Source organism: Stegastes partitus, unplaced genomic scaffold (genome assembly GCF_000690725.1).
Source record: "Stegastes partitus isolate 25-593 unplaced genomic scaffold, Stegastes_partitus-1.0.2 Scaffold114, whole genome shotgun sequence".
NCBI lineage: Eukaryota > Metazoa > Chordata > Actinopteri > Pomacentridae > Stegastes > Stegastes partitus.
In genome coordinates this window covers 539,594-553,150 of record NW_007577845.1, presented here as the reverse complement: position 1 = coordinate 553,150, position 13,557 = coordinate 539,594, and the positions used below count along the sequence as shown (strand labels likewise).

At 43.9% G+C, this 13,557-nt stretch overlaps 1 protein-coding gene across 2 annotated transcripts in view; it reads left to right on the top strand.

Annotated features, from left to right (window-relative positions):
• The window catches only part of plppr1 (phospholipid phosphatase related 1), a 56,372-nt gene that overhangs the window by 20,601 nt on the left and 22,214 nt on the right, over positions 1-13,557 (top strand). For both annotated transcript variants that reach the window (XM_008278058.1, XM_008278059.1), the window contains exon 3: positions 11,183-11,371. In XM_008278058.1, the coding sequence (XP_008276280.1) occupies positions 11,183-11,371 (189 nt within the window). The remainder of the gene's footprint in view (positions 1-11,182; positions 11,372-13,557) is intronic.

Genomic DNA, 13,557 nt, shown 5'->3' with positions numbered 1-13,557 from the left:
GACTCCCAGGAGGGGAGACTGTTCCTCAGGACAGCAAACGCTCAGTCCACTTGTGTCCTCAGTCTAACAGGCTGGTAGCAGGACTCAGTTAGAGGACCCGGGGGACCCAGAATGGGTCGGAGGAGGAGGGAGAGGATGCTGGGCTCGACATCGTGACGATGCGCGACAGGAACCGTTGACAGGCCTAATTAGTCGTTCACTGACACACTCTGGAGCCTTGTAGATGAAGAGGAGGAGGATAGTGAAACACATCCTAAATTTAACTGGGAGTAAGTGTAGTAACAACGAAACCAGGCTGATCTGAGAGTAATCTGAGGTCTGACTGAGTAATCTGCTGCAAAGTTTTTCACTAACTGTCAGCGTGGGGCGGCTTCTTGGCTTAGGCAGGGATAGAACATGACAATATCTAAACAGGAGGACACGAAAGCAGGCAGAACCCGTTTTATCTGCAAGAGATGAGCTAATGGAAGATGCATTTTTGCAGTAGTTTTCATGTGAAGGAATTCTATCAGAAACTATAGAAAGGTTTCCTCTTAGTATTTTCTATCATTAGCTGTGAAGTGAATCAGCTCTGGTACGTACAGATCGTTTCCTCTTTGATTTACGATGTTCTGCTTTGCTGCTGGAGGAGAACGAACAGGAACCTCATGGGATGGTGTTTTTTGCCTCAGTAAGAATCACATTATTGTTCTCCACTTTCTTTTTCAAATGTGAGACTTTAGGTCTAGACACCTCCGGTTATTGATCAGACACGTATCAATCAGTTTAAGTTTTGTGTTCTTGAACAAAGAGAGAAGGAAGATCGCTTATTGTCCAATTTGCTCCAAATGTTCAACTCTAAGTGGTTCAAAAATACAAGATGGTAAAGAATCGGTGCAGACAGACGGGAGATACGTCCAGTAGCTGCTCACTGTTGATCAGGTAGTTAATTAAAATGTCATCTTTGTTCCCACACGAGTCGGATCAGATGAGAAAATCCTCCATCGACCGCAATGTAAAAGAAGCACGGTCGGCACATTTTAAGCGCCATCGTCCCTGTAAAATGTTATTTTGAGTTGTGACTCACGATTAATCATTTCAAAGTCCTTCAGCACTCGCTGAAAGTCCTTCTGTTCGACAGTGTGTCATTACTGCTCAGCAATTTGCTCATTTACAGCTTCCAAGTGTCATGGCTGGAGCTCGGTATCAAATGCTCAGTTGGGCTTTGCTAATCATGGCAATGCAATTTGTTTAATTAGGATGTGTAATTAGAGGGGGGTTAAAATGTAACTATTAATTATGCCGCTGACATCTAGGTGGAAAACACTGCCAATTCAACGCAATACGGTGGAAGCTCTCTCCCTCAGACCCAGTTTTAGTTCCTTGTGCTTCTTAAAAGTGGATCTGAGTGTCAGTCGCTGTTGGAGATGAGGCTCAGTTTGAAATGTGGACACAGATTTAGGCGTGACTGTTGAGCTCTCGTCTGGATTGTGTGTATATACAGTGTGAACCATCAAAGCATGGAATAGCCGAGTTGTAATGCTGCTAACTTCCACTCGTTTCGTTAGCATCACTGTTGCCATGGGAACGTTTGCCGATAGCTAAACCAGAATGAAACGGTTCAGCGAGCAGCTCGGTTATTGGTTATTGATGAAAGGTTCGGTTGTTTGATGTTTAGAGAGAATATCTGGACCTCTTTTATTATACGTCTCTCACAAGTTTGACAACTTTATGGACGTGCGGTGCCAGATTAGAGCCACAGAGGGTTTAAATCAATCCTGTAGTTTGACTGTAATCATCAGTCTTTTAGCTGAATGTTAAATATACGCGCAATCCCATTTAGTGATGATAATTGTATTTTAAATCAGTTGTGCATTTATAAATCAAATTCAGCATTCAATGTACCACTGAAGTTATACCTTTAGGCCAATATTTATTCTTTTTTTTTTTTTTTTAACATAGAAGCACTAATAAAATCTTAAAAATGTTTCGTAGGACAGCAACAAGGACATTTTAAGTGTTTATTGATGTACAGTATTGGCCTCTGTTTTATCTTATTACATCTGCCCTTTGTGATATCTATATAAATATGTACAGACATGCTTTTAACTTGATTATTTAGTTTGTGTTCTTGATCTCAACATAAAAAAAAAACTCACATATGCACCAACAGGGCTGCACGGTGGCTCAGTGGTTAGCACCGTCGCCTCGCAGCTAGAAGATCCCCCGTTTGCATTTCTGTCAGGAGGCCCGGGATCTTTCTGCGTGGAGTCTCCATGTTCTCCCCGTGCAGCGTGGGTTCTCTCTGGGTTCTCCGGCTGCCTTGCAATTGTTGATTTTAAATGGTTGTCTGTCTCTAAGTGTAGCCCTGTGATAGACTGGTTACCTGTCCAGGTGAACCTGCCTTCTCCCTGAGTCAGCTGGGATAGGCTCCGCCCCCCATGACCCTAGTGAGGATTAAGGTGTAGAGATGATGGATGTTCACCGATCAGCCACAACATTCAAACCACCTGCCTGTTATTATTGAACTCCCTCTTGTGCCGCCCAGTCAGCTTTGAATCGTCTGGGCGTGAACACACGGACCTCTGGGGGTGCATCCTGGGAAAGCTTGATTAGATTAGGATCCAGGGAGTTTAGAAGTCGGCTCTGGACTCTTTGTCATGTTCCTCGAGCTGCTCCTGGGCAGTTCTTGCGGTGTGGCAGGATGCTGCTGCCACAGGCGGGCGTGTGCTTGCAGCTACGTTTAGGTGGATGCAGCAGTAGCATCCACATGAACGCCAGGACGTTTCCCAGCAGATTCAACATGATGAGTGTCATTCTCTTCACCTGTCGGCGGTTTTAATGTTGTGGCTGCTCGGCGTGCAGCTTTTCTCACGTTGCAGCAGAGCGTCGGCAGACTGCTCCTTGGAGAGCCCCTCTAATAGCCCGCTGAGTAGCGAGCTTTCTTTAATTTTCATCACTCTGTTTTCACGTACTCCCCCGTTCCTTCACAGGCGGCTCTCTGAGGCATCCTATCCATCTCCCCTCCGCCTCACGCTCCCTCTTTTCTCTTCCCTACTGTCTTTGATGTCTCTGTCACATCCTCGCAGCCTCATTTCTCTGCCTCCCCTCCCGTCTCCACTTCCTCCCTCAGTCTCTCCCCTCTTTCCTATTTCTCATGGTGTCACTTCAGCTCGTCCTCCTCCCTCCCTCACCCTTTCTTTCTTTTTTTTTACCCTCCACTGTATTGCTTCATCTCCCCTTCACTCCTTTTTTCCTGCTCCTTTGTTTCTTCTCTGTCTTACTCACCCTGCCTGTCACGAAACAGAGCATTCGGAGGAGACACTGCTGTCACGTGACCCCAAACCGAGCGTCCTGATTGGAGGAGGCGTAGCTCAGAGCCAGAGGCGGCGGGACAGGAGAGGATGTTTATTTGTGGTGATTTGTTTTATTCAGTTGTGTGACTTGTTGCTTTTCTTTCATCTGTTACTCAACGTGATCATTTGTTGCTGCCATTTGCCGTCGCGAGGACGGAAACGAGGCCGAGGAGGACGCGAGGGGAGGAGAAAGACAAATGGGATGAGGAGGAAGGAGAAGCACAGTGAGGGAAAGAAAAGGCTGCAGAAATTATGAAAGATGAATTAAAGGCAGAACTGAGACGAAGCAGAAAATAGCTCCTGCACCTTCGCTGGATGAGATGCAACGCACGCAGCTCCAGGCTTTCATTAATCTAACGAGGATACCTGGACTCTTTAAGTTTTGTGTACAGGAAGAAAAACCTCTAAAAACAGCACCTACACCGGCCTGTTAGGAAACCAACCAATCTCTTCTTTTATCTTGCTCGATATCTCCACTACCGGCGCCGTGTAATTATTTTCTCGACTGTCATTACTTCAGAAAGAGGAAAAAAACCATCCCCACGGGGACTGATCTTTTTTTGATCTGTCTTTCTCTTGGCTGCGCTGACGCAATAAGGTTCTTGCTTGGGGTGTTCTAGCAGGAGGCTTTTATCTGGGGAATTGCCCGTTAAATTTAGTTGTGTTTTTAAAGCCTAATTACAGCAGCTATGTTGGTTTAGACTGGAAACATATCAGCCGTGAGGTCGGGTAAACAGTCGTGTCAATTCTGTGTTAATTGAACGAGACGCACCGGTTTTATTTGTGTGTCGGAAACAACAGGATGTCAGATTCGAAACCACCTGTAGCTGAAAATGTGTGCTTTTTAACATTTATTTTATTTATTATTAATATTTAAAATATCCAGTTTGTGCACATGAGAGCTGCCTCGTGTCTCCGGAGAATCAACCAACCACTGGTGAACATGACGAACAGCTGGAGACGCCTCGAGATCCATTTTTTAAACGGCGTATTTACATCATAACTTTTAAGAATGCCGACCAAAAATATATAAAAAGAGGAGGAATTTAGGAGCAGATTCACTTGATGTGCAAATGCGAGCTGTGATTTTTATTGAATCCGCGGCTGCCAAGTTTTGATAATAAATATTAATGCGGTGATCTCGGCTCCACAACATTTCTTTCCACCGCGCTGGTGTTGTGTTTGATATTAAAGGATATTGCTCTGTAAAGGAGAACATTAGACGCCGGGACTAGCAGGAGACAAGTGACCTTTAAAGTTAAATGAAGGGTTCAGTTGAGGAGCAGCAGTCCTTGGACGGACTGAATGACCCTTCTTGAAGCTCCAGATGGCACAAGATGCCGATCTTAACATATGAATGAGCCGGGACGAACAGACGGATCTCTGTTTTTATAGCTGTTTTTACTTGAAATTTCAGTCCAGTAAAGGCTAAGAAGTAAAACTCGTGTCCTTCTTTGGGGCCCAGACTCCAACGTAGCAGCTGACTGTTCATCATTAAATCCTATTTTTCCGTGTGCAGCTGTCTTCTGTGTCACTTAAAGACAAGTTTGACAACACAAGTGTAATATCACGGTCTAAAGCCGAGCAAGCCCGGCTTAGATGCCCATTTCTGTCAGTCTTTTTTTTTTTTTTGCTTTTCCAGTCTACTAACACAACATGACAGTGAAGTGAAAATCTAGGACTTGGTGTTGGATTTATATAACACTTTCCTGGTTGTTTTCATGATGTGAGGGAGGAGATGGGCGGCGGGACTGACAGTAAAAAGACTTTGGAGTGAAGGGAGAGAAGAAGAAGGAGAAGGAGTGAGAACACTGGGAGGGCTGGAGTGATGGGCGAAGATTTAATTAGGTTTGGATTGTTATTAAGATGAATGTAATTATATGTAAATATGGATTTACTGGATTCCAGGGATGCAGGATGGTATCGGCGTCATCACTGGTAGTGGCTGATGAAGGCTTTAGGATGAAGTATTGGCAATAAAATGAACAGTGACGTACAGATAATGTCTGTCAGGCTAAAAGATCACAGTTTGTTTGAAGATGCTGCATTAAAACTTTCTTATGTTGCCCAAAGAAGCAATCACAAGATGAGATAAAATAAAATAAGGTAGGATAAGATAAGAACAGAGAGGAGAGGAGAGGATAAGGTAGAATAAGTTAAGACAGGATAAGTTAGGATAGGATAGGACAAGATAGGATAGGATAAGATAAGATAGGAGATGTTGAGATAGAATAAGTTACGATAAGGTAGGATAGGATAAGTTAAGATGGGATAAGATAGTATAGGATTGAAAAAGATAGGAGAGGATAAGATAAGGTAGAATAAGTTAAGATAAGATAAGTTAAGGACAGGATAAGATGGGATAAGTTAGGATAGGGTAGAAAAAGATAAGGTAGGATGAGATAGGCTAAGTTAAGATAGGTTAAGATAAGATAGAATAAGTCAAGATAAAATAGGATAAGATAGGAGAGGATCAGATAAGGTAGGATAAGTTGAGATACGAGAAGTTAGGATTAGGTAGGATAGGATAAATTAAGATGGGATAAGATAGCATAGGATTAGAAAAGATAGGAGAGATAAGATAATGTAGGATAAGTTAGGTTAAGTTAAGATGGGATAAGATAGGATAAATTATGATAGGTTAAGATAAGATAAAATAAGTCAAGATAAGATAGGATAAGTTAGGACAGGATAAGATAAACATGAAGCATAGTGAGAAACAAGACAAGAACTTGTGCAATAAAAAGTACGACTACAGGAAAAAGTACAATAAAGATGAAAATAAAACCATAATGAATGTACACTGTTCAGATGTACAGATATGAGTACGGCATGATGGATATACATATCTAACCCTAACCCTAACCCTAGCTGTTGGACAGACTCAGCGTGCAGAATTGTACTCAAAGGTTATAAAGGCAGAGCTACGTTGGGTTATTGCACAAAAGCCAGCGTTACATGATCCTGTTCCACTTGAAGAGCTGTAAGAAAAGCAGCGTTGCATGATGGGTGATGAAGAGCAGGCTTAACGAGATGTGAGAGAGGAGGGGAGACGTGCCGCTGTTAGGATTCCTCTGAAACCAGTCGCATCCCTGCTCCATTCATAGAAACATATTGATTAGAGGAGTTTCACTGTCGCAATAAAAAGATTTCTGCAATTCAATTTATTAGTAACTGACTTTTAAATGGTGCCAAAAAAAAAAAGGCACTGAATTTTCTCAGTGCTTTCTTCCCCGACTGCTGAGAAAAAGAGGCGAATTGTCCCCTCCAATGGAGAAGGGTAATGGCACGCTGCAGCAACTTTGTATAACCGTTTTACGAGAGCCAGACTTGTCAGTCTGCCCTTCACACGGCTAATGCAGCATGACGCAGGCTGGGGAGAGAATATAATGGAGCCACAAGTTATGCTTTATGCAGAGGAAAAAGGGCCGTTTGTCCAGGTGTACAGCTGTCACCGAAAAGTCAGTCCATGAGAAAAATAAAGAGTCACAAACGGTGAGGAGCCTCCAGGGATTAGACTGCACCACTATTTTCTTCACAATAGAGTCGACACACTTGGACGTCTTCATAGAGACGTAATTATGGGCCTGACTCACGACCAAGCAAGTTCTGCCGCAGACGAATGACAAGAAAAGAGTCGGGTCGGGCCTGAGCGAGCTGAAATTGCTCGTCTCCCGTGGCCTGTTTCGGTCATTTGAAGCAGCCCGATGACTCTCGTCGTGTCGAACTGCTTGTTTATGGCTTTCTGTGATTCATAGCGTGGACAAAGAGACGGGATGAGTGATATTTCTGCTTCACAGAGGCTCAGAGGAGACAATGTGTTTGGGAGGAGAAACGGTCCAGAACCTGCTCGAGCTCAAAGCGTTGTACCAGAAACCTTTTATTTCTTTGGGTTGGTGAATGAATACAAATGTGGTTGTTGTGACTGAGCTTGAGGCAAGGTTAAGCTGTTTTTTTTTTTATTTTGCAAATGCAAATAAGAAGCAGGTCACAGTGAATGAAATCACAGTTATATTAATAAGATTTAACACATGTGCTCTACTGTACATCCCTCCAATTAATCTCCGCCAGCGTGTTTGTATGCATCTCCCTGCGAACCTGACATCCTGAGGCGTGCGATACCACCGGGTATTACATGGCATTCCTGCAAGCCGAGGAATTTACATATTTTCAGAGGAGACCTATGAATAATATTTTAGCCGATTACGCTGCTGGAGCTTGTTTGCCGAACAACGTACAATCACGACTCGCATCCCGTATCTGTCCGTCTCTGTAATCTGGATGCTGCGTCTGGTCAAGCAGCTGTAAAATGGAGGAGCGAGAGGATTCCTGCTCATCTCAGTGGAGCTTCTCTTTGCCTGTTTCTGCTGAGCAGAGCTGTGGCCCGCTTTGGGTGTGCAGCCAAGTGTTGTGATTTTTGTTAACGCATGTGAACTGTGTAAAAATTGTTCTGCTCAGCAGGGACGAAGCAAAACAAACCCAAAAAAATACTGCTAACTAGCTGGGTGTTGTTCAAAGAGCTGGCGTAGAAGCACATGCATGAACACACCTGGGCTTCTCCACGTGACCATCTGTCAGGACTGGATGTGCCAACTGTCCTCTCCTCTTCTCTGTAAACACAGTTGCTTCCTTTGCCGTCGCCGTCTGAACCCCAGCGGCCATATTGTCCAGTCTGGTTCACACGCTGGGACGAGTGGATCATTTTGTGCAGATTTTTTGTTTACTGCAGCGTCTGACTCAGAAAATGAAAACTTAATGCAATAATTAATGTGTTTGAAAGTCGCTGTAGCCTGTGACTAAATGCAGATTTCTACTGTTTAAGTGCAGAAGCAAGCAGCCATCAGCGTCTAACCGATGCTGATGCTATCTGGGACCCACCTCAGGCGACCCAACTGGGTTGATGACGGGCCCCTGATGGGCTCCGTATAGGAACCTTATGGATACCAAGCTGTGCTCAGTTCGGTTCTACACTAGTCTGCCTATATGGGTTAATGATGGGATCCAGCTCGGCCTGATCTAGTGCCCCATATGTGCAGTCGAAACCAGAAGTTTACATCTACTGTATAAAAAGACCTATAACCCTTTGTTCTCACAGTCTGACATTAAATCAAACTTTTCCTGTTTTAGGTCCGTCAGGATCACCAACATTATTTCTATTTGCTAAACACCAGAATAATGAGAGAGAGAATTTTTTAAAGATTTTTTTTGTGACTTTCTTTAAACTTTAAACTCTATGACTTTGGGTCAAACGTTCTGGGTTTCCTTCCACCAGCTTCTCACAACAGTCTGATGAGTTCTGGCCCGGTCCTCCTGACAGAACTGGTGGAACTGGGTCAGGTTTGTTGGTCTCCTTGCTCCACTGATGTTCTCCAGGATGGAGATCAGGGCTTTGTGATGGCCACTCTGTTGTCCTGAAGCCTCTCTGTAGCTAATCTGGTGGAGGTCCACAGTTCTCCTCCTGATATCTTGGCTGGTTTCTTTAGATGTTCCATGTTGTCACAGAAGGAAGCAGTGTGTTTGAAGTGTGCCTTAAAATACATCCACAGGTGTGCCTCCAATTAACTCAGATGTTGTCAATTAACCAATCAAAAGCTTCCAAAGCCATGACATCATCATCTGGGCTTTCCCAAATAGTTTGAGGGCATCTTAGTGGATGTAAACTTCTGGCTCTGAAGAAAGTAATAAAAAAAATCTATCTTTCGTTATTCTGGTGTTTAGCAAATAGAAATACTGTTGGTCATCCTAGCTGACCTAAGACAGGAAAAATTCCAGGCAAACTAAAGGAACAACCAGCAGCTGCTTTAGTGAGGTGGTGGCTGCTAGAGCAGCTTCCATGCACCTTGGTGTTGACTCTCCAAGTCTCTGGAACTGGAGGGACAGAACATCATTGTTATTCCCTCATTTGGTGTTTTGATGATGGTGGTGGAGAGAGATCTGTAACGTTGATCCAGAGTCTCCATTTGGTGTTCGGTTATGTTGAGATCTAGTGACAGAATGTGATTCCTGCTCTTGGAACCATCTATGGACCCTTTGTCTCTATACATGTGGACCACTTCCATCAGGATAGGAACGTTTCATCACAAGATAAAGGTCAGAACACCTTAGTATTGATTTGCAGTGACCCGTCCCTCTGAGGGGACGAATGGAGCAAAGTCCTGGCAGCAAAATACCCCAAAAAACATACGACAGCACCAACAGCTCCTCTGTAGGGATCCAGGGTTCTGTTTGTTCCTGTAAATCCTCACCTGTCGATACACGGGCGTCTGTATTTGTCTTCCTGACTTACCAACAGTAAACACTTAGATTCTCCATTCAACCGCCTAAATTATTAAAGTTATGTTTAAAAGTATGCAAACTTGTAGTTCATGGCTTTCTTTATTACGAACAATGCAATGCTGTAGTTGGCAGAAGTCGTACTGTTCTTCTGAAACCTTTATAGAAGGAAAAAAGGCAGCGCAGCTCCTGCAGGGTTTTAGTTTGAATACTTAGAAAAGTTCCTACGTCTCAGCTTTCTGTCAGATGTTTTAGTACGAAATAAGAAATCTTTACAAGGAGCCAAACATTTTTCGAATCAGCTGAAAATGTTTGTCAATTAACATCATCTGTTTCTATTAAAATGTCACTTCCCTAATTGCTTCAGAAACACTTGAGCCTGAGGTTTCTGTCGACTTTCATTTGAAGACCTGTTTTGTAGTGACATAGTGACACCTGGTGGTTGAAGGGAGTATTACAGGTTCAGTTTTAAGAATCACGTGAACCACTTATATCACTTCTATAGGTGTGTTTTGCACAGGTAGAAACGTTTTGAAGGTTGTTTTTTTTTTTTTTAGCAAAAAAACAAAAGTTAAAGAATAATCAGACCTGCCTGCTGCGTTCACTGGTGTTATGTATTTGTTAGATACTCTATCAGATCTTATCAGGATCAATAAAGCAGCTTTCCATCCTTAACAGGGAAATCAGAGATCAGAGTAAACGACAGACCAGTACCGACAGTGTGGGTTACTGGTGTCCTAAACTGGTGTTTCATTTAGCATCAGCCACCCAGAGTGTACGGCAGCATCAACTGGCAGTATGTCGACGGAATAAGACGTCCTATTTCTTCCCATTTCTATGATCTCATAGTGTGTTTTTGAAAGCTTTAAAATACCAAATAAAAAAAGCATCTAATCACTTTGCTTTGATATTAAAGCCCAGCAGGTTTTCTGGATGTGCGTCAGCGTTGACACATTTTACGCCTAAATGACACAAATGCAGCTGATTTTTCGGAAACCAAATGAAAAGCTTCTTTTTCTTTTTTTTTTTCCCGCAGCGTGGTGCGTTTTCTATTCCAGTGTTGATTCATTATTGGTGACTAAAGATTCTATTTATATTTATATATTTGAAAAAAAACAACAACAACAAAAAAAGAGAAAAAAAAAAACATGCCTGCAGCTGACTCTGGAAAGACAGCGAAAGGAGGCCAGAGACAAAAGATGATGTTAGTGGGATAAAAGGATGAGGGGGTGAGGGAGGAAGGGAGGTGGTAAGTGATGGTGGTGCCAGTAGTGATGGTGGTGGTTGGTGGTGGTGGAGGGGAGGGGGGGGGATGTATGTACACGACTGGAGTTTGCGTGAGACCAAGAAAAAGGAAGAGAGAGAGGAAGAGACGTGGTTTTAGAGGATTTATGTGGTTGTTTAGCGTTAAAAGCTGTTAGCTGAGAGCCGAGCGGAACGGCGTTCGGTTGTGAAACAACTCGTCTGAGGACATTTTTAACTGCTGAGAACTGAATCAGGACAACCAGGATGTGCGCCTGACAACTCTCAGCTCTGCTTTCCGTCTCACGCCCCCCGACATGTTCTTCTTCCAGCTCGTCATCATGTCCGGCACGGTGCTGTTGGCCTACTACATGGAGTGCACGGACCTGTTCAGCGTGCACGTGCAGGGCTTCTTCTGCAACGACGCCGAGCTGATGAAGCCGTACCCGGGAACCGAGGAGTCCAGCTTCATCCCGCCGCTCATCCTGTACTGCGTGGTGGCTGCTGCTCCCACAGCCGTAGTGAGTAAAGCCCTCTTTCTGTTTGTTCTTCTTCACAGCAGCGTTTGGAACCAGGTGTTTCCTCCGAGGATGGATGAGTTTTTGTGTGAACAGGACTCATCAGATGTGGCATGCTTGTGTTTACTCGGGGTCTCTCCATCTCAGCAGCCCACACGCTTCTGTTTACAACTTGCAGCTTTTCAAATGCTAAAATTGTTCCCATCGTCCAGCAGCAACAACATCCACGACATATCCTGATGTTTTCAGACTTCATTTATCATCTTCTGATAATTTAGCGTTATTTGAAGTACAGCTAAGTTCAACATTCGATGCATAGGAGCTGCATATGGAGCAGAAATCCTCTCACTCTGCTGCATCTCTGCTAAAATATGGAAAAATATGCAAGTAAAAGTCCTGGCACGCTGTCACGCTGTGTCCTGTTTTCATATCTGTTTGTGGGTCAGTTGATAAGTTTGGCGCTGATTTCACAGAACAAACACCCCCTCGAACTTCACACAGCATCTCTTTTAGCTGCTATTTTATGTGTTTTACTGGAAAACACGGCGCTGAACGCAGCAGCGAAGCGAGAAGCTATAAAGCGGCGGCGTACAAAGAGCAGGGCACATTTTCTTTTTCCTGGACTGTGATGATGCGATTTCCTGCTTTATGAAGTTTTAACTGGCAGTGAAATCACAGAGTGGCGGCTTGACAGAAGTCCAGCGCTGCTCGTCGTGTAGAACTCGCCGTCAGCGTGTTGGTTTTATGAGCCACTAAATCAGTGCTTTCTGATGATTAACATGCAGAGCGCTGTATGGAAACGGTACAGAAACGCTGAGAGCTCAGTCCATCTTTTCACGGCAGTCGTGACCTGACTTCTCGTCGTGGCAGCTGAAGAACACGTGTAATTAAGACTTGACAGAGTCTCTAATGAGTCGGTGAACCAGCAGCAGCAGCAGCAGTAAGTCGTTATTGTTATTAATGACTGTTACCTGCTGTGACATTTTAAATAACCGCAGTCGGGAAAAAAGCAGTCGTTTACAGACGGATGCAGGACTCTGACTTTGTCCAGGATCACGCTCTGCTGATATGAATGACTCATGTTGCAGTTACCGCCTGCAGCCACCAGGTGTCAGTTTTGCTCCACGCGTGCAAACCTGAGCAACAAAGCAGCACCATATGGGTTCTGTGGGCCCACGGGTCGGCCCGTTATTAAACACACTCTCTGAACACCTCCTGATGAGGGTTTGCCAGTTCGATATGGTAATTTTTTTTTTATCCCCACGTTTGAAATGAGCCATGAGTGGATGAAGAGATGAGTCAGAACACGATGAGAGACAATCGATGGGTTTTTAAGTGGCTGCCACCTGAAATTAAACCTGTTTTAGCGTCATCCAGGCCACACATGCAGCGACTTCTCTAAAACATTTGACATGTTAGCATTAGCTTTGACTTTATGCTTCCAAAAAGACAAATCTGTGATGACAAGTTAAAACTGAGCTGCACCAACATATGATGAAGGTGCTTTGATTTTTAACCACCATGCTGGTACCCAAGTGTGAATAACGTCAACGGAAATGATTATAATGAACCCTGTTTGTTCTCATTGGCAGAATATATTTATTTTTCTTCATTTTGAATAGATTAAAATGTCAGCAGCGGCTCTTTTACCTCAGTTTATCGATGTTTTCCAAGTAGTTCAGCAAAGTGTGAAGAGTCCATTCAGTGTTTTAACTAAAGCATCAAGGTGTCGGGTTCTGGCAGGTGATGCAGCGCCGCAGAGCCAGCATGTGTTCAGCAGACACTTCTTTTCTGTGGGAAAATAAGTGATATGTTCACTCCTCTCTTAAAGACACACTGTGTGAACAGTGGACTTTCCTTTGTGTTAACTTTGTGGTCTGAAGTTAACCAGAATCAATCAGATGAATGTGCGTTCCTGTGAAAACCACCAGCGGCTCATGTGTCACGATGGGAGCTGTCAGGTCCAGGCAGAGCTGCTGCCATTAGTCGGCATAATCAACGACCAAAAGGCGTTAATATCAATATTTTTTACCAACGCATTGAAGAATGTTTTCCTGCAGGATCTCTGGTTAGTTTCTGACACCAGCTATTGATCAGCGCTACAGTTTCAGACCACAGCAGCAGCAGCAGGCGACGCCTTCATGACGTCACAACCTGCTTCTAAAATATTAAACCGGGTCCATGTGACA